This window comes from Natator depressus, chromosome 28, assembly GCF_965152275.1.
Source record: "Natator depressus isolate rNatDep1 chromosome 28, rNatDep2.hap1, whole genome shotgun sequence".
In the NCBI taxonomy this organism is placed as follows: Eukaryota; Metazoa; Chordata; order Testudines; family Cheloniidae; genus Natator; species Natator depressus.
The window spans coordinates 5,119,949-5,142,965 of NC_134261.1; the positions used below are offsets into that span (position 1 = coordinate 5,119,949).

Consider the following 23,017-nt stretch of genomic DNA (forward strand, 5'->3'; position numbering starts at 1 on the left):
GCTGGCTCATGGGGTGTGAAAAATCACCCACCCGAGCGCAGCAAGTTTCAGCACTTTAAAGCGCTAGTGTAGACAGGCTCAGCTCCCAATGCTTGGAGCTAATCCCCTCGTCAAGGTGGATTACCAGGAGCACTGGCACCCACGGCAGCGCTTTGAACTTTGTAGTGTAGACACAGCCTCCGTAGGTTAGATAAGACAAAGAGGAATTGCATTGACGAGGCAGTGGGATGCCTGTGCCTTTAAGAACCCAGTGCTGGGAAGCTGATGCTGAGAGGTAGAATCATAGAATATCAGGGTTGCAAGGGACCGCAAGAGGTCATCTAGTCCAACCCCCTGTTCAAAGCAGGACCAATCCCCAAATAAATCATCCCAGCCAGGGCTTTGTCAAGCCTGACCTTAAAAACTTCAAAGGAAGGAGATTCCACCATCTCCCTAGGTAACGCATTCCAGTGCTTCACCACTCTCCTAGTGAAAAAGTGTTTCCTAATATCCAACCTAAACCTTCCCGACTGCAACTTGAGACCATTACTCCTAGTACTGTCATCTGCTACCACTGAGAACAGTCTAGATCCATCCTCTTTGGAACCCCCTTTCAGGTAGTTGAAAGCAGCTATCAAATTCCCCCTCACTCTTCTCTTCTGCAGACTAAACAATCCCAGTTCCCTCAGCCTCTCCTCACAAGTCCTGTGTTCCAGTCCCCTCATCATTTTTGTTGCCCTCCGCTGGACTCTCTCCAATTTTTCCACATCCTTCTTGTAGTGTGGGGCCCAAAACTGGATACAGTACTCCAGATGAGGCCTCACCAATGTCAAATAGAGAGGAATGATCACGTCCCTCGATCGGCTGGCAGTGCCCCTACTTATACATCCCAAAATGCCTTTGGCCTTCTTGGCAACAAGGGCACACTGTTGACTCATATCCAGCTTCTCGTCCACTGTAACCCCTAGGTCCTTTTCTGCCAAACTGCTGCCGAGCCATTCGGTCCCTAGTCTGTAGCTGTGCATGGGATTCTTCCGTCCTAAGTGCAGGACTCTGCACTTGTCCTTGTTGAACCTCATCAGATTTCTTTTGGCCCAATCCTCCAATTTGTCTAGGTCCCTCTGTATCCTATCCCTGCCCTCCAGTGGTATCTACCTCTCCTCCCAGTTTAGTGTCATCTGCAAACTTGCTGAGGGTGCAATCCACACCATCCTCCAGATCATTTATGAAGACATTGAACAAAACCGGCCCCAGGAATGACCCTTGGGGCACTCCACTTGATACCGGCTGCCAACTAGGTAGTGTCTGTGGGAGGGGAAATAAAAAAGCCCCTCTGCCCCCCCATTGCAAACCCTGGGGTCTCAGTCCCACTGGGGTAACTGTTACCCACTGTGCCCCTGCCAGGGCCAGGTTTTGCCCTCTGTCAGCGCCTCACCCCGAGCTTCTCTCCTGCTCCTCCCCACCAGCCCTGATTTTGCCTTTAGCCCCTCTCCTAATCCTGCCTCCAGCTGCTTGACCCCCCTGAGCAGTCAATTTCCGGCCCCTGCTCCGACCCTGGGCACCCCCCTGCTCCCATTCGCCCCTTAAGGGCAGGGGGAAGGGCAGTGGCTTCAGCACATGAACTGAGCATGCTCAGGACACCCTAAGTCGCACACTCCTATGGGGGGCAGTTTACGGCGCTACACCGGCCTCGCCCCCGGGGCTCCCTCCGTTACCTGGAGGCTGCAGCTCCGCAGCGGGGCGGGCAGGGCCCGGGCCGGGCACGGGGGGGTGAATGACGGTCTCCCCGGCACAGACCCTTCGGTGCAGCCCGGCCCCGCAGCCCCGGGGCGCAGCCGCGAGCGATCTCTGCCTCTGCGCATGCCCGATTCTCCCCCCACCCCGATCTGCGCATGCCCAGAGCCGGGACACACAAAACGCTCCAACGGCGCCGCACGAGCCAGACAGAGCCGCAGCGCCCCGCAGCCCCTCTCGTCCTCGGCCCCCTCCCAACGTCACTTCCGGTCCTGGGAGAGTCAGGAACTACATCTCCCAGCCTGCCCCGGGGGGGCGCTTCCACTCTCTCCAGCCCAGGTAAGGGAGGGTCCCGGGGTCAGCCTGACTCTCCCCGAGTCTCTCATCCCCCCCCAGCAAACGCCCCCGGCCCACGCCCCTCCCCCACCCGGCGCCTCTCAGACCCGCCGCGCCCGGAGCCCCCCGGCGCCTTCCCGCTTCTCAGGCGACCTCTCCCGCCCCTGGGCCCGGCCGCTGCGCCGCGGGGGAGCCGGGGAGCGCGGGCCGGGGCTGCTCCCCGGGCGGCCGGAGCCTCAGCCCCGGGGCCTCGGCCCGGCTGCTCCCCGGGGTCCGGGCAGCGCCCCTAGGACCGGCCCCGCCCCGGCCCCCGCCCCCCTGGCCCGCGCCGGGGGCTCCCGAGGCAGCGGCCGGCCCGGCGGCCGGGAGTCCCCGCCCAGCGAGCGAGCCCGGGCCGGGGGCCGCGCTGGTGCTTCCCCGGAGCCCGTTGGAGCCGCAGGCCGGGGGCTGCAGGAGCCGATGGGCCCGGGAGGACCCCGCCCTGTGCCCGCGGGTGCGCGCCCCCGGCGGAGAGCCCCGGTGCCGGGAGCCCAGCCCCCGCCGCCCCGGCCCCGCGCCCCGCGCCGCCGGCTCGGCTTCGCTCCCCGCGCCCCAGACAGCCCGGCTCCGCCTCGCGGGGCCCCCGCTGCCGCGGCCCGGGCGGGAGCCCGAGAGAGGCCGTCCCCTGCCGGGCCGCGCGGCACGGGGCTGGGCCGGGTCGGCGGGAGGGAGCAATTCCTGACCCTCCCTCCCGCCCGCTTTTCAGATTTTGCCCCATTTTCTCTCTCGTTCGCCAGTGTTCGTTTAGCAATCTCAGATTTGGGATATTTTCCCACCCGTTTGACCCGCAGCAAATTTTCTTTCTTTCTGTGGGAAGTTGTCCTGAATCATTCCCCAAATGAGAAGGGGCTCAATGAGTGCAGCTTGCAGAGCCCTGAGACCCAGCTGGCTCTGGGGTGGGGTGGGGTGGCCATTGTCTGTCAGCAACAAGGCAAGGAAGGGGGGACAGAAGGAGGGGAAAAAACCCACTGGAGACTGTCCAGCCCAAGGTTACACAGTCCTGGCTACTGCTGTCCCCAACTGCCCAACACAGCTCCCCCCAGCCGCCAGTCACCTGCCTGCCCCTGCTGCTGCCTCCTCCCCGCTGCCAGGGAGTTTCCCTGCTCCATACTCCCCTCACCTACCCTCTTAAAGTACCTCCCCAAAAGGCTCCCTGCTGCCGATGTGAATGGTGTGTGTGTGTGGGGAATTGTCTGTTTAATGAACTTCCATATTCAATCCCGTCAAACTGTCCAGCTACTCTCACTTAACAGAAAATCTCTTCAAATCCGCGTGCTTTTCTCTCAATATCAAATATTTCTTTTTAGACCTATTTCTTCCCCAGTTCTCCAAGATAGATCTAAAATATCCTGTGTGCAGTGCTGTAGTAGCCGTGGTGGTCCCAGGATATTGGAGGCTGCCCCCTTGATTTATATACAGATGTTCCGTGTTATTCTCCATCCCATTCCTTATGACTCTGAACGTGTTAGCTTTTTTGCTGGCAGCTGTGCATTGAGTGGAGCTTCTCATTGATCTGTCTACAGCAACATGCAGATCCCTTTCTTGAGTTGTGTAGCCGATAATATGTTCTGCTGACGCCACTAGGTGTAATGCATGTTCATAGGGGTTTCTCTCCTACTAATGTTGGGGTGTCGTTCTCCTATAGGTTAGTGTATTAATGATCTCATCTTGGGGTCAAATGTGTCAATTCGTTGCTCCTGTGGTCAGACATCTGCGGCTGTTCTGTCGAAAAGCCGGTGTTAGCTTAACTGGTGTTAGCTTAACTAGTTTAACTGGGAATTGGTCCTGCTTCGAGCAGGGGGTTGGACTAGATGACCTTCTGGGGTCCCTTCCAACCCTGATATTCTATGATTCTATGATTAGCTCATGTTCCTCTGGTTGGCTGATGTCTTTACGGACGAAATTCCCGCTTAGATACTCTGTTTCCAGTTCTCCAAATCTTAGGGGTGACTGTTAGGCCATTTGTCTGTGTCAGAGTTCATAGGCCTCAAGCCTTATGCTAACTGTTCAAGCCAGTATCGGACAGGATACAGGCCTGTAGGTTCCTGGCATTACTGCTGCATAAAATAAATGCTAAAGCTGGAACTATGGGCTACATTTGATAGTTAATTTACCCCACAGTGTATAAGTAGCTGCAGTTTTTCTCTCCAATGTACATTGCTTTGCATTTAGAAAGACAAGGTGGGTGAGGTAATATCTTTTATTGGACCCACTTCACTTGGTGAGAGAGACAAATCTCTGAGCTACACACAGATCTCTTCTTTAGGAGAGTGGCCTAAAATATTGCCCTCCTTTCTCTCTAGCTATCTATTTCTAATTTAATATTCCCTGAGATTTTTTCCATGTCTTACTACTAATAAAATAGTAACATAAAATATCCTCAGATTTTGACGTTTTCTCCAATTTTTGAATATATTTAGAAAAGTTTTGCAGATATTTCCTATTTTCTCTCAATTGTCAAATAACAATATGAAATTCACTCTCATTTTACCTCTTTACCTACTAGTGATGATCGATATAAAATCCCTCACATTTTTCTGCTTTCCTTTCTAGTTTGTGAAAATCGATCAAAAATTCTCTTTAATGACTTAACATGGATACCAGCTGTCAGATTTTGTCTTTTTCCATGTAATTATCAAATGTCTGGTAAAAGCACCTTGCGTTTGGAGACGTTCCCATGTTTAGCTGCAGCAAGTTCTCCTGTTTTGGAGGAATTTGTTGCCTTAGTCATTCTCCATCCTGCCGGTTGCAGGGAGTTAAAGGGTCAACTTTCGCCTCTCATTTGAGACTCATTTCTTTCCCCCTTTATCTTCATTAAAATGTTTGCTGATGAAAGTGACTTGCCCCATATTTAATACACATCAAAGCCAGAGTGTCTCCCAGCTGCTCTACAGGACAGTTGGCTGGACCCTTTTCTTTTCCTCAGGGGGCACAGGATGAGGGCTCAGTCTGTGCTTAGCTCCTTGCTGCCCAGGCTGTACCTAGAGTGGCTGAGAATCTCCATGCTACTCTGTTAGCCCCTCAGTTTCCCCTCACCATGTTCACCAGCTGTATTCCAAACCCCCATGATGAATGGTCTCCATGGTGTAATAAAGTGACCAAACATTTCCTCAGAATAGAATCATAGAACTGTAGAGCTGGAATGACCCATGAGAGGTCGTCTAGTCCAGCCCCCAACACTGAGGTGTTTGTCCAACCTGTCCTTAAAAACCTCCAATGATGGTGATTCCACAACCTCCCTTGGTAACCTATTCCAGTACTGAACTAGCCTTCGTCACAACTGAGTCACATGGCTGGCTCAGATTCAATTTGTGATCCACTATAACCCCCAGATCCTTTTGAGTAGTACTGCCCCCTAGCCAGTTAGTCCCCCGTTTGTAGTTGTGTTTTGGATTTTCCTTCCCTAAAATGTAGTACTTTGCAGGGTGGATAAAAATCAATCATTTTTTTTAAAAAATTGGATTTTTTTTATTTAAATCAGATTTTTTTGATAAAATGCTTTTTGAGGGAAAAAAACATCTAAAATAGATAAATTATAGCTCAAAGATATCTTATCATGGAATAGGGATTATAAATTTTAAATCTATAATATGAAACAATATATTCATGTAGTGTTTAAGAAAAGTTTTGTAAATGAGTTCCAATAGTTTATGGATTAGGGACCCAATCTTATGGGATTCCAGGGGCTTCTGTATCGGTTATTGAGGTTAATCTTTCTATCTACCCAATAGGGCTCAGTGCTCAGTCTAGAAGATGCCATCAGAGATGGTTAGTTTTGCAATTCTCAAACTCTGGATTTGTGTTTCCAGAGATAACATGCTTGTTAACAGCAACAATGTTTTAAAATAAATAATATATAGAGGTGAGAAATAACGGACCTCAACCTTATTGTACCTCTGCAAATTTGTGTACACAGAGTCAATCCCTTACCTCTCTCTAAAAGTGCAAAGTTTCAAAAAGTTCAATGAATAGAAGATTGTTGGAGGCGGAATTGATCTGGACAAGGAGAAGAAGTCTGGAGATAAATGTGAGAAGGGAGGGACAGGCAGTAGAAACAAAAGTGAAACTGTTTGAGCAGCATATTCCAGAAGTCTTGAGGTCTTTCTGACTGTAGCCTTCATTGATTTGAGATCGACCATACCATTCTCTCACTAGAAGGGAAAACCTATAATGGCAGCAGGCCATAAAGGAGACCCGGTTTGGGAATATTTTAATGAAGTTCCTCTATCCGTGGGTAAGACAGGCATGGGTGCAAAATGCAAACAGTGCAACAAAGAAATGCAAGGCCTAGTTGCCCGAATGAAACAACAACGCAGCTTCCTCCTGAGAAGGAACACTTCTCATGATGAAGATGTCATAGGATCTTGGCTATCTTGAGAACCCCTTCGTGCATGGGCAGGGTGGGCGTAGAGGTCAAGAGGACATTGAAAAGGGTGTCCCCTCCTGCTCCGCCATCTCCTGCACTTCCAGCCCCAAGGTCTCAGCCACGTGCCGAAGTAGGGCTTGATGCTCACTAAAGTTATCCAGTGGGCTAGCCCTCAAAGGTCCTGCGACCGCTTTGTCTGGGCTGGGGGAGGTCCCGGGGTGTCGACTGCCATGGGGATGGAGGCAAAAGGGTCGGCACGGGTTGTGTCTGTGACCAACAAGAAAGACAAACAAGGTCACACCTCCTTGACTCCCAAGAACAAAGAGGCCAAAAGGCTCGACTTATTTGGGAGAAAAGTTTATTCTACCACCAGCTACGATATTGGGTGGCAAACCATCAGGCCCTGTTGGGCAGATATAACGTTAACCTCTGGGACGGTCTCAAAAAGTTCCGGGAATCCTTCCCACAAAGTGTAGCCCAAGAGTTTGGCACCCTGGTGGAGGAGGGTACCACGGTGGCCAGATCCTCGCTGTAGATGGCATGGGATGCGGTGGACTCGGCAGCTCGAGTGGTCGCATCAGTGGTGGTTATGCAGCTCCTGGCTCCAAACAGCGGCTTCTCCCAGGAGATGCAGGCTTCAATTCAAGACCCACCCCTTCGATGGGGTTGGTCTTTTCTCCTAGCAGATGGACACCAGGCTGCATGGGTTGAAGGACACTAGAGTTACCCTTTCCTCGTTGGGCATGCATACGCCACAGTCTGCTAGAAAGTACTTCCGGCTGCCCCAGCTGCCAAGACTCTGGCAACCCCATCAGGGCTCTGCAATACGAAGGGATGCTAGTTTTAGTTGTTGAAGGCCTTCTTCCTCCTGCTCGCCTGTGCAACCTGAACCTGCCAAACATCTAGGGGGCCAAAAATGCTCATTTTGAGGGTGCGCCTGAGAGCAACACCCCAGTCAGCCACCTGGATCCTTCCTGCCTTTCCTCAACCGCCTCTCTCCCTACCGTTCGGCCTGGTTGCAGGTTACCTTGGACTGCTGGGTCCTGAACGTAATAGCTCAGGGCTATACCCTGCAATTTTTGGCTGCCCCTCCCTACCACGTCCCTGTCCCTTTTTAGGGACCCTTCTCACTAGAAACTCCTCATTCAGGAGGTTGAAAAGCTCCTGGACTTGGGGGCTGTGGAGGAAGTTCCTTGGGAAATGTAAGGAAGAGGATTCTACTCCCGCTACTTCCTAATCCTGAAGGTCAAAGGGGGCCTAAGACCAATCCTAGACCTGACTTGCCTCAACAAGTCTTTCAAGAAGTTGAAGTTTTGCATGGTCTCTCTGGCCTCCATCATCCCTTCCCTGGATCCAGGAGACTGGTATGCAACTCTCAACTTAAAGGATGCTTACTTTGATGTCTACATATTCCTGGGACACAGGTGTTTCCTGTGTTTCATGGTGGCCGGGTGCCACTTCCAGTTCACAATGCTGCCCTTTGTCCTGTCCTTGGCTCCCAGAGTGTTCACAAAATGCGTGACGCCAGTGGCAGCTTACCTGACCGTTCGAGGAGTCCAGATCTTCCTGTATCTCGACGACTAGCTCATCAAGGACAGGTCTCTGGGGCAGGTGCGAAGGAGCCTCGATCTGGTATGCTCCACCTACAGTGACCTGGGTCTGCTAATAAACACAGAAAAGTTCACGTTGACGCCAGTCCAATGCATAGAATTTATTGGAGCGGTTTATTGGAGCCTACTTTCCAGAGGTGCGTTTTTGGGCCATGTTGGACCTGATTTCCCACATAAAGAGCCACCTGCTCATCACAGCCCACACATGCCTGCGACTGATGGGCCACATGTCTGCGTACATGTACATGGTCAGCCATGCTCGACTTCATCTGCGGCCTCTGCAAGCATGGCTGGCCTCGGTCTATAACCCCAGCAGGCACGCCCTGAATCGAGTGGTCACAGTGCCGAGCCATGACCTCTCATCCCTGGACTGGTGGGTGGATACGAAGTCAGTTCTGCAAGGAGTTCCCTTGATGGTCCCATCCCTGTCGCTCACCCTGGTCTCGGACGTGCAGGTCCTGATGGACAATACCACTGCAATGTATTACATCAACAAGCAGGGTGGTGCCAGGTCTTCGGCCCTTTGTTGGGAGGTGCTCAACCTCTGGGACTTTTGTGTGCAGCGTGCCATTCATCTGGTAGCCACCCACCTGCCTGGAACCAAGAACGACCTGGCAGATCACCTCAGCAGGACCTTCTCGTCTCACCACGAATGGTCAATCTATCTGGAGGTGAACAACCTAATCCCCCACAGGTGGACCTGTTTGCATTCAGGAAGAACAGAAAATGCCATGTGTTCTGTTCCCTGCAGGGAAGGGACAAAAGTTCCCTGTGAGTCGCCTTCTTGATTCAGTGGTCAGGAGCGCTGATGTATGCCTTCACGCTGGTGCCTTAAATCCACAAGGTCCTGCTCAAGATGAGGCAAGACAAAGCAAATGTCATCCTCATACTCCCCGCATGGCCTCGTCAACACTGGTTTGGTATGCTGTTGAGTCTTTCAGTGGCCACCCTGCTGCAACTGCCTCTTTTGCTGGATCTGTAGTCCCAGAACCACACCAATCTGCTGCATCTGTACCTGGTGATGCTTCACCTGACAGCTTGGCTTCTGCGTGGCTAAGTAGGGACAAATGGCAGTGCTCTGAGGGTGTCCAGCAGGTTCTGCTGAGCAGCAGGAAACCCTCCACTTTGCCACGTAGGTAGCCACAGTGAAAGTGGTTAATGTGTTGGGCCTCTGATTGACACATTTGTGGTGAAGAGGCCCTGCTGCAGCACATCCTGGACCTTTGCTGCACCTTAAGACCCAGGACCTGTCGCTGTCTTTCTTCAGGATACACCTGGTGGGCATTTCGTCATTCTACCCTCTGTTTCAAGGTAGGACCTGGGGATTACAGTGGCTGAGAAGCTGAATAAGAGTCAGAAGTGTGTCCTTGTTGCCAAAAAGGCTAATGGCATATTGGGCTGCATTAGTAGGAGTATTGCCAGCAGATCGAGGGAAGTAATTATTCCCCTCTGTTCGGCACTGGTGAGGCCACATCTGGAGTATTGCATCCAGTTTTGGCCTCCTCCCCCAACTACAGAAAGGATGTGGACAAATTGGAGAGAGTCCAGCGGAGGGCAAAGAGAAAGATTGGGGGCTGGGGCACATGACTTACAAGGAGAGGCTGAGGGAACTGGGATTGTTTAGTCTGGAGAAGAGAAGAGTGAGGTGGGGTTTGATAGCAGCCTTCAACTACCTGGAGGGGGGTTCCAAAGAGGATGGAGCTCAGCTGTTCCTAATGATGACAGAACAAGGAGCAATGGTCTCTAGTTGCAGTGAGGGAGGTCTAGGTTGGATATTTGGAAACACTATTTCACTAAAAGGGTGGTGAAGCACTGGAATGGGTTACCTTGGCAGGTGGTGGAATCTCCATCCTTAAAGGTTTTTAAGGCCTGGCTTGACAAAGCCCTGGCTGGGATGACTTAGTTGGTGTTGGACTAGATGACCTCCTGAAGTCTCTTCCAACCCTTTTTAAAAAAAAAAAAAAAAAAAAAAAAAAGAGGATGGTCTTCGCCCATTCCATGACAGCGTGCAGTTCTTGAAAGGTCTGGAGTGCCTCTACCCTCATGTCTGCGACCTGGTCTCCCCTTGGGACCTGAATCTTGTACTGTCAAGGCTCATGGGTCCCCGCTTTGAACCCTTTGCTTCCTGCTCCCTCCTGCTTCTCTCCTTGAAGGTCTCCTTGGTCGCTATAACTTTGGCCCGTAGAGTGTCTGACATCAGGACGCTCACATTGGAGCTGCCTTATATGGTCTTCTATAAGGACAAGGTCCAGCTGCGTCTCCACCCGTCTTTTCTACCCAAGCTCGTCTCCCAGTTTCATACTGGTCAAGACATATACTTACTGGCTTTTTGTTCAAAGCCTCATGCGATGGATGAGGAGTGCAGGATGCATACCCTGGATGTCAGATGGGCGCTGGCCTTTTATATAGATAGAACGAAGCTGTTCTGAAAGTCAATGCAGTTGTTCATTGCTGTTTGCAGACAGGATCGAGGGTTGCCCAGTGTGTGCCCAGAGAATCTTGTCTTCGATCATGGCCTGCATCCACTACTCTTATGAACTGGCAAAAGTGCCCCTGACAACTGTCATGATGGCTCGTCCCACTGAGGTGCAGCCATCATCAGAAGCCTTCCTGGTGTAGGTGCTGATCCAAGAAATGTGTCTGGCTGCAACCTGGTGAGACAATGCAATGTTTATTGGGGATAGTTTCCAATCAAGCATATTCCAAAGCCCTTCACACCAGTCAGGCGTATCTCTATACGCCCATAGAGTCTGTTCCCCAGTGTTCCGTTCCCAGCTCTGACGTGGCAGAGCCTTGCCTGCGTCTCTGTTCCCGTTTTCTCCCCCCCTTAACAAACATGATTCCAAGTTCCCTTCCCCTCCCCCCCCATTTAACACCAGTTTATATAGTAATGTTCTCAGCTATACCTTAACCAATCATTTTACTGAAATTTAACTAACCAATACTAACATATTGTAACAATTGGTTAGTGAATTATATCCCACTACCCTAATTAACTTACCCCTAGCAAAATTAATTGTACAGCAGACAGAAACAATTAGCAAACCAGACAGATTAACAATAGAAAAGTGGGGGCCATAAAGATAAAACAATAGAGAAATGAGGGTTTCACAGCCACAACCATTGATAAGTGATTTCTTGCCAGATAGGATGCTATCAAGCTAAGTTTTCTTTAACTATGTTAAGATCTGTTTCTTTAACGGGTGGTGATGGGCACTATCAGGACAGGATCGTCTTCCTAACAGCCCAATACCACCTTATTTCAGTGTGACTGGTTTCGTATGTGAGAATGTGACCGTACGCTTCCCGGCTTATGGCTGCCCCTGCAGCTTAGCCAAAGGCCTTAGCCTACGAACAAGGCCTCAGACCATCCTAGTGAGAAGGCCCATACACAAGCGGACTGTGATTTTGATTCTTTGTTTTTATACCCCTGTAACTAGCTGAGTGATAAAAATACAGTTAAGTTCTTAAAGTATAGGCTTTACAGGCAGTCCTGAATATCTATATTCTAATAGTGGGTTCTACCCCTTCCCCCCATTCTGTGTCTGTCTTGTCTATTTAGATTGTAAATTCTTCAGGGCACAGGCCATCTTCTATTCTGTGTTTGTACTCTGCTCAGCACAATGGGGACCCACTGTTAGTTGGTCCTTAGGTACTAAGATAATGAATATGATTTATAATAACAACTCTCCTGCCACTGTGAGCCAAGGAAGCAGGCCTTGGGATGTTACTATTTAAAAATAAGCTGGGGTTAAAACCATGAAATATTCCTTGTGACAAGTATCCAACACTTTCGACTGACCTCCCTTGTTTTCTTTGCCTTGAGTAGGGTTTCCAGTTTCCAAATCTGATGTGAACTTGCAGCTGGAACGAGGGGAAGAGCCGTGGGTCCCAGACCTCCAGGGCTCTGAGAAAGAAGTGCTCTCAAGAGCTGCCTGCACAGGTAGGAAATTGGTTAAACCAATTCAAAAACTGTTTGGGAATGCAGGAAATATTTGGGATGCCCTACAAAGACCTTGTGAGCTCTCCAAGTTCAGGATTGTTCCCTGCAGATGTGGAATCATTAGGTAGATGTCACTCATTGCTTCCCACCTATTCTGACTGACAACTGGCAATAGGTCCCTCCCTGATCTCACTTTCCCCTGAGTGTTCTGGTGAGATGCAGACCAAAACTGATCCCTTCCTCTCTTCTATGGGGAAGGGTTTGGGAAAAATCCTCCCCTGATAGGTTTGATCTCTCCCGCACATATTTTGGTTTGTTCATCTCTTCTACCATTCCTGTCTCTGAGATTTCCTTTCTTTCTGGCGCAGGGAGTGACCTATGTTTGGATTCTCTCTGTCTCCCATCAGGTGATGGGATGGTGAGTGAGAATGAGGAGGAGAAACTCCAGCAGGAAGATCCTGAGCAAGTAGAACCACATGGGACGTTATCAGGAAGATCCAAAGGGAATGTTTCCGGGAGTTCTGCATGCCCAGAAAAAGCAAAAGCATGTGAGATGCAGCAGAGGCCAGAGGAAAACTTGAGTAGCCACTCAGACCTTATTACATGCGAGAGCATCAACTTGGAAGAGACAAGCTACATATGCCATGCGTGTGGGAAAATCTTCAATGGGAGCTCAGACCTTTTCACACATCAGAGAATCCACAGAGGAGAGAGACCCTACATGTGCTCTGAATGTGGGAAAAGCTTCAGTCGGAGCTCTGCCCTTATCACACACTGTAGAATCCACACAGGAGAAACGCCCTACATATGTACTGAGTGTGGGAAACACTTCAGTTGGAGCTCAAACCTTATCAAACATCAGAGAATCCACACAGGTGAGAAACCTTATGGATGCTCTGAGTGTGGGAAACACTTCACTGATAGTTCAACCCTCATCTCACATCAGCGAATCCACACAGGAGAGACACCCTACACGTGCTCTGAGTGCGGGAAAACCTTCAATCAGAGCTCAAACCTTAATAGACATCAGAAAATCCACACAGGAGAGACACCTTACACATGCTCTGAGTGCGGGAAAAGCTTCAGTTATAGCTCAAACCTTATCATACATCAGAGAATCCATACAGGAGAGATGCCCTACACATGCTCTGAGTGTGGGAAAAGCTTCAATCGGAGCTCAAACCTTATCACACATTGTAGAATCCACACAGGAGAGACGCCCTACACATGCTCTGAGTGTGGGAAAAGCTTTAATCAGCACTCTCACCTTATCAGACATCGTAGAATCCACACAGGAGAGACACCCTACATGTGCTCTGACTGCGGGAAACGCTTCAGTCGGAGCTCACACCTTATCACACATCGGAGAATCCATACAGGAGAGATGCCCTACACGTGCTCTGAATGTGGGAAAAGCTTCAATCACAGCTCAAACCTTATTAGACATCAGAAAATCCATATGAGAGAGAACTGTAATCAATGCCTGGACTAGGGCTGGCCAAAGATATTTTTTTTTTTTTTTTTTTAAATCACATTTGCTAATTCGCACTTAGTGATCTTTGCACCATCTTCACTGTGGTCTCTCAGCTCCCCCAGAGGAGTCTTCTGCCTCTCCCTTTTGCAGCTCACCCTTCTTTGTGATCTTTTCTATCAACTCCTTTCCTTTTGAGTCATAGGAGTGTGTCTCCAGCCAGGAATGTTTGTCAGCTCCAGGTGGGGGAGAGAGTTTTGAGCCCAACAAGCTACACTGAGGCAAAAAACTACCTGTGCCTTACATCCACTAGGACTGTACATGGCGTTGGCTGCTCAAGTGAGTGATCTTGGTGTAAAAAGACAGTTACAGTTGTAGAGCAGATACAGCCCAGGTGCAGTGGTTGACATTAGCTTTCCCCTTGGCCTGACCTAAACTCCATCACTTTTCCTAGTCTAAACAAACCCTGAGCATCACGGTTATACTGTTCCCCCATTTCAAAGCAATTTTTAGTCATCAAGTTCTCCCTTCGGGAACAAATTCTTTCATTCCCAGTTGCTCTGATGTTGCTTCAGGTTGTGCTGGAGAGCAGATATTTTTACCACCATTTTCGTCACTTAAAATATATTGAACTATAACAAAGAGCAGGAACAGGGCAGGGATAGGGAAAAATGTAATTTCACCTCTGTAACAACAGAAGAATATAGGGTAAGTCAGAGGGATTCCCTTATTCACCATCCCAATCCCCCTGTTGTTCAATTGGTTAGGCCAATATTTTTTCTAAAGGGCTGGGAGGAGGATTCCCTAGTAAATGACTTGGGACTAAGCAAAATACCCATGCATTTGGCTCCCAAAGCAGTTGTGGCCCAGGCCCTGCAGGAGATGGCTCCTCAAGATAGCTCCTTCCTAATCAGGTGCATGTTGCCTATTATTTGGGAAATGCAATCCCTAGCTAGGTAGAGATGGGGGAAAAATGGAAGTGATGTTTCTGTTCAGCTCACCCCTGGGAGATGCTGCAAATGTGTAGAAAATGAAATCCATGTAGAATGTGATAGAGCTGCAGAAAGATACCTATTTTTAATAGATTCCTGACTTTTGGTGTCTTACAGAGATTCTAAGACGCACCTGAATTTAGTCCCTAATTTAAATCTGTGCCACCAGATTAAAGAAATAAAAGGGCATATTTGGGGGAGTTATACCTCACTACCACAACTGGTATGTTGTGTGGTTGGTGAAGAATTCTACGCCAGAGAAATGTAAAATTACTCCAAGTAAGGTCAAAGATTTGACAAGAACTCAGGTAGAAATGGCAGGTATGTGTGGTTGATTTTCACCCCAGAGATGGAAGCTATGATGACCTTTGGCCCAGGTAAAGTATTTTTAGAGTGCTGCTCCCTAGTTAAGTGGCATTGATCACACTCCTAAAGGATGCCATGATTAAATTGGGAACAACTGTCTTTTACCATTTGGATCCAAAGGTTCGCGAAGCACAGAGAGAAACAGCTGATTCCTTCAGAGCCATTCCATGCCTGTGGGTCCCAATCTGGCTGCCTTGTTGGACAAGAAGCATTTTCATGCTGGGCAAATGATGGTAGCCAATGGGGGAGTGTATCAGATTCCAAGTTCAGACTGCAGGATACATGAATGCTGAGTCCTGACTCTGGGGTTTGGTCTCTTAGTTTTGCTCTTAATCTAGTGCATTTGTATCACTTCAGGTCCTGCTACTGTGAAAGATTAGAAAGTGTGAAAATAGAGCACAGGTGGTTTTTCTCATGATGCAACCTTCCCACATAGTGTGAGACCCGGGGAGACATGAACTCACAGAAATGGAAGGCTCCTAGGTTATTGTAGAATGTGACTTCACACAAAGCTCACTGGGTGGAAATGGGAATTAAGAGAAAACTTCCCTATAGGTTTATATTTTGTAATCTTTGAATAAGTTGTTACCAGCGACAAATTAAACGTGAAGTTAATTAGTGTAATGTAAGAGGCTGATTATGTGATAACTTTGTGTTACAATATAATTCAGCTTTTCTTCTAGTTCTCTCCCTGCCCCCTCCTACTATATAGGAAATGGTAGCCAATCCTGGAATTAAAGCCTCACTCCAAAGGAATTAGAGTGGGGGAATATGTGAGTGAAATAGTATTTACGAGAATAGAGACCCAGGATAGACTGTAATTAATTCTATTTAAAATGGAATTTATTTTAATAAATTTTAAAATAAATCTTCCGTTAAAAGAGGAAAATTACTTGAGACAAGATGTGAACCTTTTATCCAGTGAGAGGGTAACAGCCACAGATTTCCCTAGGTCTCTTGTTTGCAAAGCAAAGATGTCACATCAGGCAGGAGATGTCAAAATCTAAAATGGTGATGGTAGCTTTCCTGGTTTTTTGTTTTTGTTTGGTTTTTAATTTAATTTTTTTGTTTTAGCAACCAGGCCCCTTTTCCTTTGGAGCACAATGCTTTAACTCTCAGGCCTGGCTCTGGAAACCACCTCAGAACTGGCCTTGTGTTTCTTTCATGTTTCATATCTTTGGGGTTCACACACCCACACTACATGCGGTTCACAACAACAGATACTTTGAGAAACCTACTGTGTTAAGCGGACCTTTTCCAAACTGACATTGGCCCAAAGTCTGCCTTAATTCAGCTTGGGACACATCTGTATCAAAGGAGTGGTTCACACCTGATTTGCCCAGGGACCTCGGGGGAGGTGTGGTAAAACAGGATAAGTAGGAGTCAACAACAATAAAGGTAAGGGTGAAAGACCCTCACCTTGCAGGTCAACAAACCTGTTCTGTTCATTCCCTCTGATGCATCTGGCACTGGTCACTCTCCAGCAGCACACTGGGCTCCAAGGACCATTGGTCTGACCCAATGACCAGTCTTGCGTTCTTATGTTAAGTAAGTCCTCTACGGCCTTGTCTACGCTGGCAAGTTTCTGCACAGGAAAGGAGCTTTCTGCAGTCTAACTTCGGAGTTCTACAAACTGCCAAGCCACTTAGTGCTCAGAAAGTGCACAGTTGCAGCACTGTAAAAAAAAGCCACCCTGACGAGCGGCGTAGAGCTCTCTGCGCCAGGGCTACAGCACTGTGGTGCCAGTGTAGACACCCTGATCGATGACAGCACTGTGATTGGCCTCCGGGAGGTGTCCCACAATCCCTGTTCTCACCTCTCTGGTCATTTGTTTGAACTCTACTGCCCTGCCCTCAATGACCAACCATGAACCCCCCGCCCCCTTAAATGCCTTGGGAATTTTGAAAGTCCCCTTCCTGTTTGCTCAGTGACTCATGCAATGGTGTCAGCGCATCTTTCCAGGTGACCATGCCCGCTCTGTGCACCAGGCGATCCTCCGCTTGGAGCAATGCCGAGCTGTTGAATCTCATCACCATTTGGGGAGTGGAGGCTGTGCAGTCCCAGCTGTGCTCCAGCCGTAGGAATTATGATAACAGACAGATTTCATGATGCATGAGAGAAAGGGGCCATGACTGGGACACACTGCATTGCAGGGTCAAAGTGAAGGAGCTGTGGAACGCCTACCACAAAGCACAGGAGACAACCCCCTCCCCCGGTGCTGCGCCCAAAAGCTCCCAGTTCTACAAAGAGCTGGATGCGATACGCGGTGGTGACCCCACCTCCACTGCGAAGGCCGCTGTGGATACTTCGGTGGCTCACATGCCAATCGAGAGTGGACCGAGCCAGGAGGAGGAAATCTTGGACGAGGAGGTGGAGGAGGACCCAGAGGCAGAGGACAACTCAGAGGTCAGAGATGCATGGAGCCTGGAGTTGTTCTCTACCCCGGAGGAGGCTAGCCAGTCACAGCAGTCGGAGTTGGCGAAGCACAAACAGGAGAGGAGGCCTTTGGTAAGCGGCTTTGATCTGGGGAATCACTGAAGCGAGTTGTTGGGGACAGGAGGGTTGCAGAAAGCAGGCTTGTGTCTGTATGATGTGCATACCACCACATGCCTAGTCTGAGTGGCGGAACAGGGTGATGATTGACTCCCTCACTTCACAGGAATCTGCCCCAGATATCTCCATGAAACTCTAAGAGATGGGGGAAAGCCGATTGCTGCAGAGGAGCACTCAGATCGGACAGAGACATCTCTTAGAGGAGAGTCTAGTGCTAGAGATTTTCTAGGTTTTAGTCAGGAGGAGAAGATGGAAGAGGATAAAGTATGGGCCAGATCAGACTAGAAACATTCTTATAGAAAAGAATCTGACACATCAATAAAGGGCAGACAAATAAACAATGACAAGTTTTTAAAGTGCTTGTACACAAATGCTAGAAGTCTAAATAATAAGATGGGTGAACTAGAGTGCCTCGTGTTAAAGGAGGATATTGATATAATAGGCATCACAGAAACCTGGAAAAGTGAGGACAATCAATAGGACACAATCATTCCAGGGTGCAAAATATATCGGAAGGACAGAACAGGTCGGGGGGGGCGGGGGGAGTGGCACTATATGTGAAAGAAAATGTAGAATCAAATAAAGTAAAAATCTTAAATGAATCCACATGTTCCATGGAATCTCTATGGATAGTAATTCCAGGCTCTAATAAGAATAGAACAGAAGGGCTGTATTATCGAGCACCTGACCAGGACAGTGATGGTGATTATGAAATGCTAAGGGTGATTAGAGAGGCTACCAAAATAAAGAACTCAATAATAGTGGGGGATTTCAATTATCCCCATATTGACTGGGTACATGTCACCTCAGGACAAAACGCAGAGACAAAATTTCTTGATACTTTAAATGACTGCTTCTTGAACCAGCTGGTACAGGAACCCACAAGGGGAGAGACAATCCTCAATTTAGTCCTGAGTGGAGCACAGGATCTGGTCCAAGAGGTAACTATAACAGGACCGCTTGGAAATAGTGACCATAATATAATAACATTTAACATTCCTATGGTGGGAAGAACACCTCAGCAGCCCAACACTGTGGCATTTAATTTCAGAAAGGGGAACTATGCAAAAATGAGGAGGTTAGTTAAACAGAAATTAAAAGGCACAGTGACTAGAGTGAAATCCCTGCAAGCTGCATGGACGCTTTTCAAAGACACCATAATAGAGGCCCAACTTAAATGTATATCCCAAATTAAAAAACACAGTAAAAGAATTTAAAAAGAGCCACCTTGGCTTAACAACCATGTAAAAGAAACAGTGAGAGATAAAAAGGCATCTTTTAAAAAGTGGAAGTCAAATCCTAGTGAGGTAAATAGAAAGGAGCATAAACACTGCCAAATTAAGTGGGATGTATAAGTAGGGGCATTGCCAGCAGATCGAGGGACGTGATCGTTCCCTTCTATTCGACATTGGTGAGGCCTCATCTGGAGTACTGTGTCCAGTTTTGGGCCCCACACTAAAAGAAGGATGTGGAAAAATTGGAGAGAGTCCAGCGGAGGGCAACAAAAATGATTAGGGGACTGGAACACATGACTTACGAAGAGAGGCTGAGGGAACTGGGATTGTTTAGTCTACAGAAGAGAAGAATGAGGGGGGATTTGATAGCTGCTTTCAACTACCTGAAAGGTGGTTCCAAAGAGGATGGATCTAGACTATTCTCAGGGGTAGCGGATGACAGGACAAGGAGTAATGGTCTCAAGTTGCAGTGGGGGAGATTTAGGTTGGATATTAGGAAAAACTTTTTCACTATGAGGGTGGTGAAGCACTGGAATGCGTTACCTGGGGAGGTGGTGGAATCTCCTTCTTTAGAAGTTTTTAAGGTCAGGCTTGAGAAGGCCCTGGCTGGGATGATTTAATTGGGGATCGGTCCCGCTTTGAGCAGGGGGTTGGACTAGATGACCTCCTGAGGTCCCTTCCAGCCCTGATATTCTATGATTCTAAGTGTAAAAATGTAATAAGAAAAGCCAAAAAGGTAATAACAAAATGTTTTTTTTTTAGTACATCAGAAGCAGGAAGCCTGCTAAACAACCAGTGGGGCCCCTGGACGATCAAGGTACAAAAGGAGCCCTTAAAGATGATAAAGTCATGGCGGAGAAACTAAATGAATTCTTTGCTTCAGTCTTCACGGCTGAGGATCTTAGGGAGATTCCCAAACCTGAACCGTCCTTTGTAGGTGACAAATCTGAGGCATTGTCACAGATTGAAGTGTCGTTAGAGGAGGTTTTGGAATTAATTGATCAACTTAACAGTAACAAGCCACCGGGACCAGATGACATTCACCCAAGAGTTCTGAAAGAACTCATGTGAAATTGCGAAACTATTAACAATTGTAACTTGTCTTTTAAATCAGCTTCTGTACCCAATTAGTGGAAGATAGCTAATGTAATGTCAATATTTAAAATGGGTTCTAGAGGTGATCCTGGAAATTACAGACCGGTAAGTCTAACATGAGTACCGGGAAAATTAGTTGAAACAATAGTAAAGAATAAAATTGTCAGACACATAGAAGAACATAAATTGTTGGGCAAAAGTCAACATGGTTTCTGTAAAGGGAGATCATGTCTTACTAATCTATTAGAGTTCTTTGAAGGGAGCAACAAACATGTGGACAAGGGGGATCCAGTGGACATAGTGTATTTAGATTTCCAGAAAGCCTTTGAGAAGGTCCCTCACCAAAGGTTCTTATGTAAATTAAGTTGTCATGGGAAAAGAGGGAAGATCTTTCATGGATTGAGAACTGATTAAAAGACAGGGAGCAAAGGGTAGGAATAAATGGTAAATTTTCAGAATGGAGAGGGGTAACTGGTGGTGTTCCCTAAGGGTCAGTCCAAGGACCAATCCTATTCAACTTATTCATAAATGATCTGGAGAAAGGGGTAAACAGTGAGGTGGCAAAGTTTGTAGATGATACTAAAGTGCTCAAGACAGTTAAGACCAAAGCAGCCTGCGAAGAACTTCAAAAAGATCTCACAAAACTAAGTGACTGGGCAACAAAATGGCAAATGAAATTTAATGTGGATAAATGTAAAGTAATGCACTTTGGAAAAAATACCCCCAAGTATGATGGGGGCTAATTTAGCTACAACTAGTCAGGAAAGAGATCTTGGAGTCATCATGGATAGTTCTCTGAAGATGTCCATGCAGTGCGCAGCAGCAGTCAAAAAAGTGAACAGGATGTTAGGAATCATTAAAAAGGGGATCAAGAATAAGAAGGAGAATATCTTATTGCCCTTATATAAATCCATGGTATGCCCACATCTTGAATACTGCTTACAGATGTGGTCTCCTCATCTCAAAAAAGATATACTGGCATTAGAAAAGGTTCAGAGAAGGGCAACTAAAATTATTAGGGGTTTGGAACGGGTCCCATATGAGGAGAGATTAAAGAGGCTAGGAGTTTTCAGCTTGGAAAAGAGGAGACGGGGGGGGGGGATATGATAGAGGTCTATAAAATCATGAGTGGTGTGGAGAAAGTGAATAAGGAAAAGTTATTTACTTGTTCCCATAATATAAGAACTGGGGGCCACCAAATAAAATTAATGGGCAGCAGCTTTAAAACAAATAAAAGGAAGTTCTTCTTCAGACAGTCCACAGTTAACCTGTGGAACTCCTTGCCTGAGGAGGTTGTGAAGGCTAGGACTATAACAGGGTTTAAAAGAGAACTGGATAAATTCATGGAGGTTAAGTCCATGAATGGCTATTAGCCAGGATGGGTAAGGAATGGTGTCCCTAGCCTCTCTTTGTCAGAGGGTGGAGATGGATGGCAGGAGAGAGATCACTAGATCATTACCTGTTAGGTTCACTCCCTCTGGGACACCTGGCATTGGCCACTGTCAGTAGATAGGATACTGGGCTGGATGGACCTTTGGTCTGACCCAGTATGGCTATTCTTATGTACTGGGCAATCTGCTGCTGCAGGTTCTTTGGCAGAGCTGCTTTGTTTCTTGCCCCATTAAGGGTAACTTTCCCGTGCCACTCTGCCGTCACAGGGGGAGGGGCGGAGACCATTGCTGCACACAGGCGAGCCGCATAAGGGCCAGGGCGGATGCTGCAGTCTTGGAGAAGATCCTCCCTTGATTCCCTGCTCACCCTCAGCAGCAAGATATCTTCCATTATGAAAATAGCCTGTGGAAAATGTGAGCACATGAATGATTATAAGGCCCCTCCTACAGTGCTGTCTCTCCCCAAGAGCCACGTTCCCAGTGTACAGTATGGTCCTGGAACAGTGATTTCCCCTGCCCCTGCTGTTACCATTTTGGGGGTCTTGTGGTTCATGTGTGCTTGTCTGCGGCCAGCCAGTTAGTGATAGGTATGTGCATAGTGGCTGTGTTTTAAATCATTGCATCAGTGCTCTGTGTTGCAAACAATACTGCTTCTGTAAAATGTTGCATTTTGGCTTCACAGATACGACCTTAGGAGCCCAGCCTCCCTCTTTGTTATCGGCAGCTGAACAGCTGTGCAGAATTAGAAAGTGGCCATGAAGAACTTGAGAGCTTTCTGTGTGATGTCACGATGCACTCCACGGCCAAAAAACAAGAATTGAAGGAGTGGCAGAACAGCGAGAAGGGGGACTGAAAGGAGAACGCGGTGCACCAGATCGAAGCCACAGGGTGGTTCTTAAACGTTATGGAGTGCCAATTGGACATGCTCCAGGCGCTACTTGCACTGCAAACCAAGTAGCTCTGTGCCCGCCCTCCCCTGCAGCCACTGTCGCAAAACTCTTTTCCATGCACCCCCTGACACCGTCAACACACTCTTATCAACCACCTGGCTCCAGTCTGTACCCGCAGCATTCCACTCCTGCCCCATCACAGTCCAGCCCTGCAGACTCCCAGTACCCACTACACTCAACACCTGTCTCTCGGCAGTTTATTATTGCTGAAGTACAGTACCCACTGCAATGTACTCCAATGAGTAAGATTGCATGTGATACCTGGACATACACAAATCTTTAACTGTCCTAGGACCTCACCTCCTCTTGGGACCCTCCCTTCCCCCCATCCCCCACAGTGTTGATGTGGTTTTTGTTTGTTTGTCTCTCTCCTCCAGTGGTTGCTTTTTAATAAAAGAATAGTTTTGGTTTGAAAGCCATCTTCATTCCATTAATTGAAAGCAAACAGAGCCCTGCAAAGCAATAGGCAATTTTCTTAAACCTTCATAGTGCATTGTCTCCACCAATCACCTCCTAGCATTACAAGCACTGCACTCCTGTGCATAGCAACAAATATTCATGGCTTTCGGCTTCAAATTGCTGCCTCAAGGCATCCCTGATCCTTATGGCCCCACACTGCTCCCCTCTAATAGTGCTGATCTCTGGCTGTTCATATTCAGCCTCCAGGCACTGAGCTTGAGTGGTCCAGCCCTGAGTGAAGCTTTCACCCTTCCCTTCACAAGTATTATGGAGAGTACAGTATGCAGCAATAAGCATAGGAATATTGTCATTGGCCAGGTCCAGCCTTCCATATAGGCAGCGCTAGCGGGCCTTTAATTGGGCAAAAGCAAACTCAACAGTCATTCTGCACTTGCTCAACCTGTTGTTGAACTGCTCCTTGCTGCTGTCAAGGTGCCCCGTGTATGGCTTCATAAGCCACCACATTAAAGGGTAGGCGGGGTCTCCCAGGATCACAAT

General features: G+C 48.1%; 1 protein-coding gene across 5 annotated transcripts; it reads left to right on the forward strand.

Moving 5' to 3' along the window:
• Positions 1-1,907: 1,907 nt before the first annotated feature.
• LOC141978987 (uncharacterized) lies at positions 1,908-22,488 on the forward strand. 5 transcript variants are annotated; one of them, XM_074941439.1, is made up of 5 exons: positions 1,908-2,052; positions 11,894-12,007; positions 12,376-17,344; positions 19,387-19,441; positions 21,793-22,488. In XM_074941439.1, exon 3 carries the CDS (start codon positions 12,423-12,425, stop codon positions 13,497-13,499), a length of 1,077 nt encoding a protein of 358 aa, XP_074797540.1. In that variant the 5' UTR covers positions 1,908-2,052; positions 11,894-12,007; positions 12,376-12,422; the 3' UTR covers positions 13,500-17,344; positions 19,387-19,441; positions 21,793-22,488. The 5 variants fall into 5 exon arrangements, with proteins under 5 accessions (XP_074797540.1, XP_074797541.1, XP_074797537.1 ...); XM_074941440.1 differs by having other exon boundaries at positions 12,415-17,344; XM_074941436.1 differs by lacking the exon at positions 1,908-2,052 and adding an exon at positions 10,476-10,718.
• Positions 22,489-23,017: the final 529 nt, after the last annotated feature.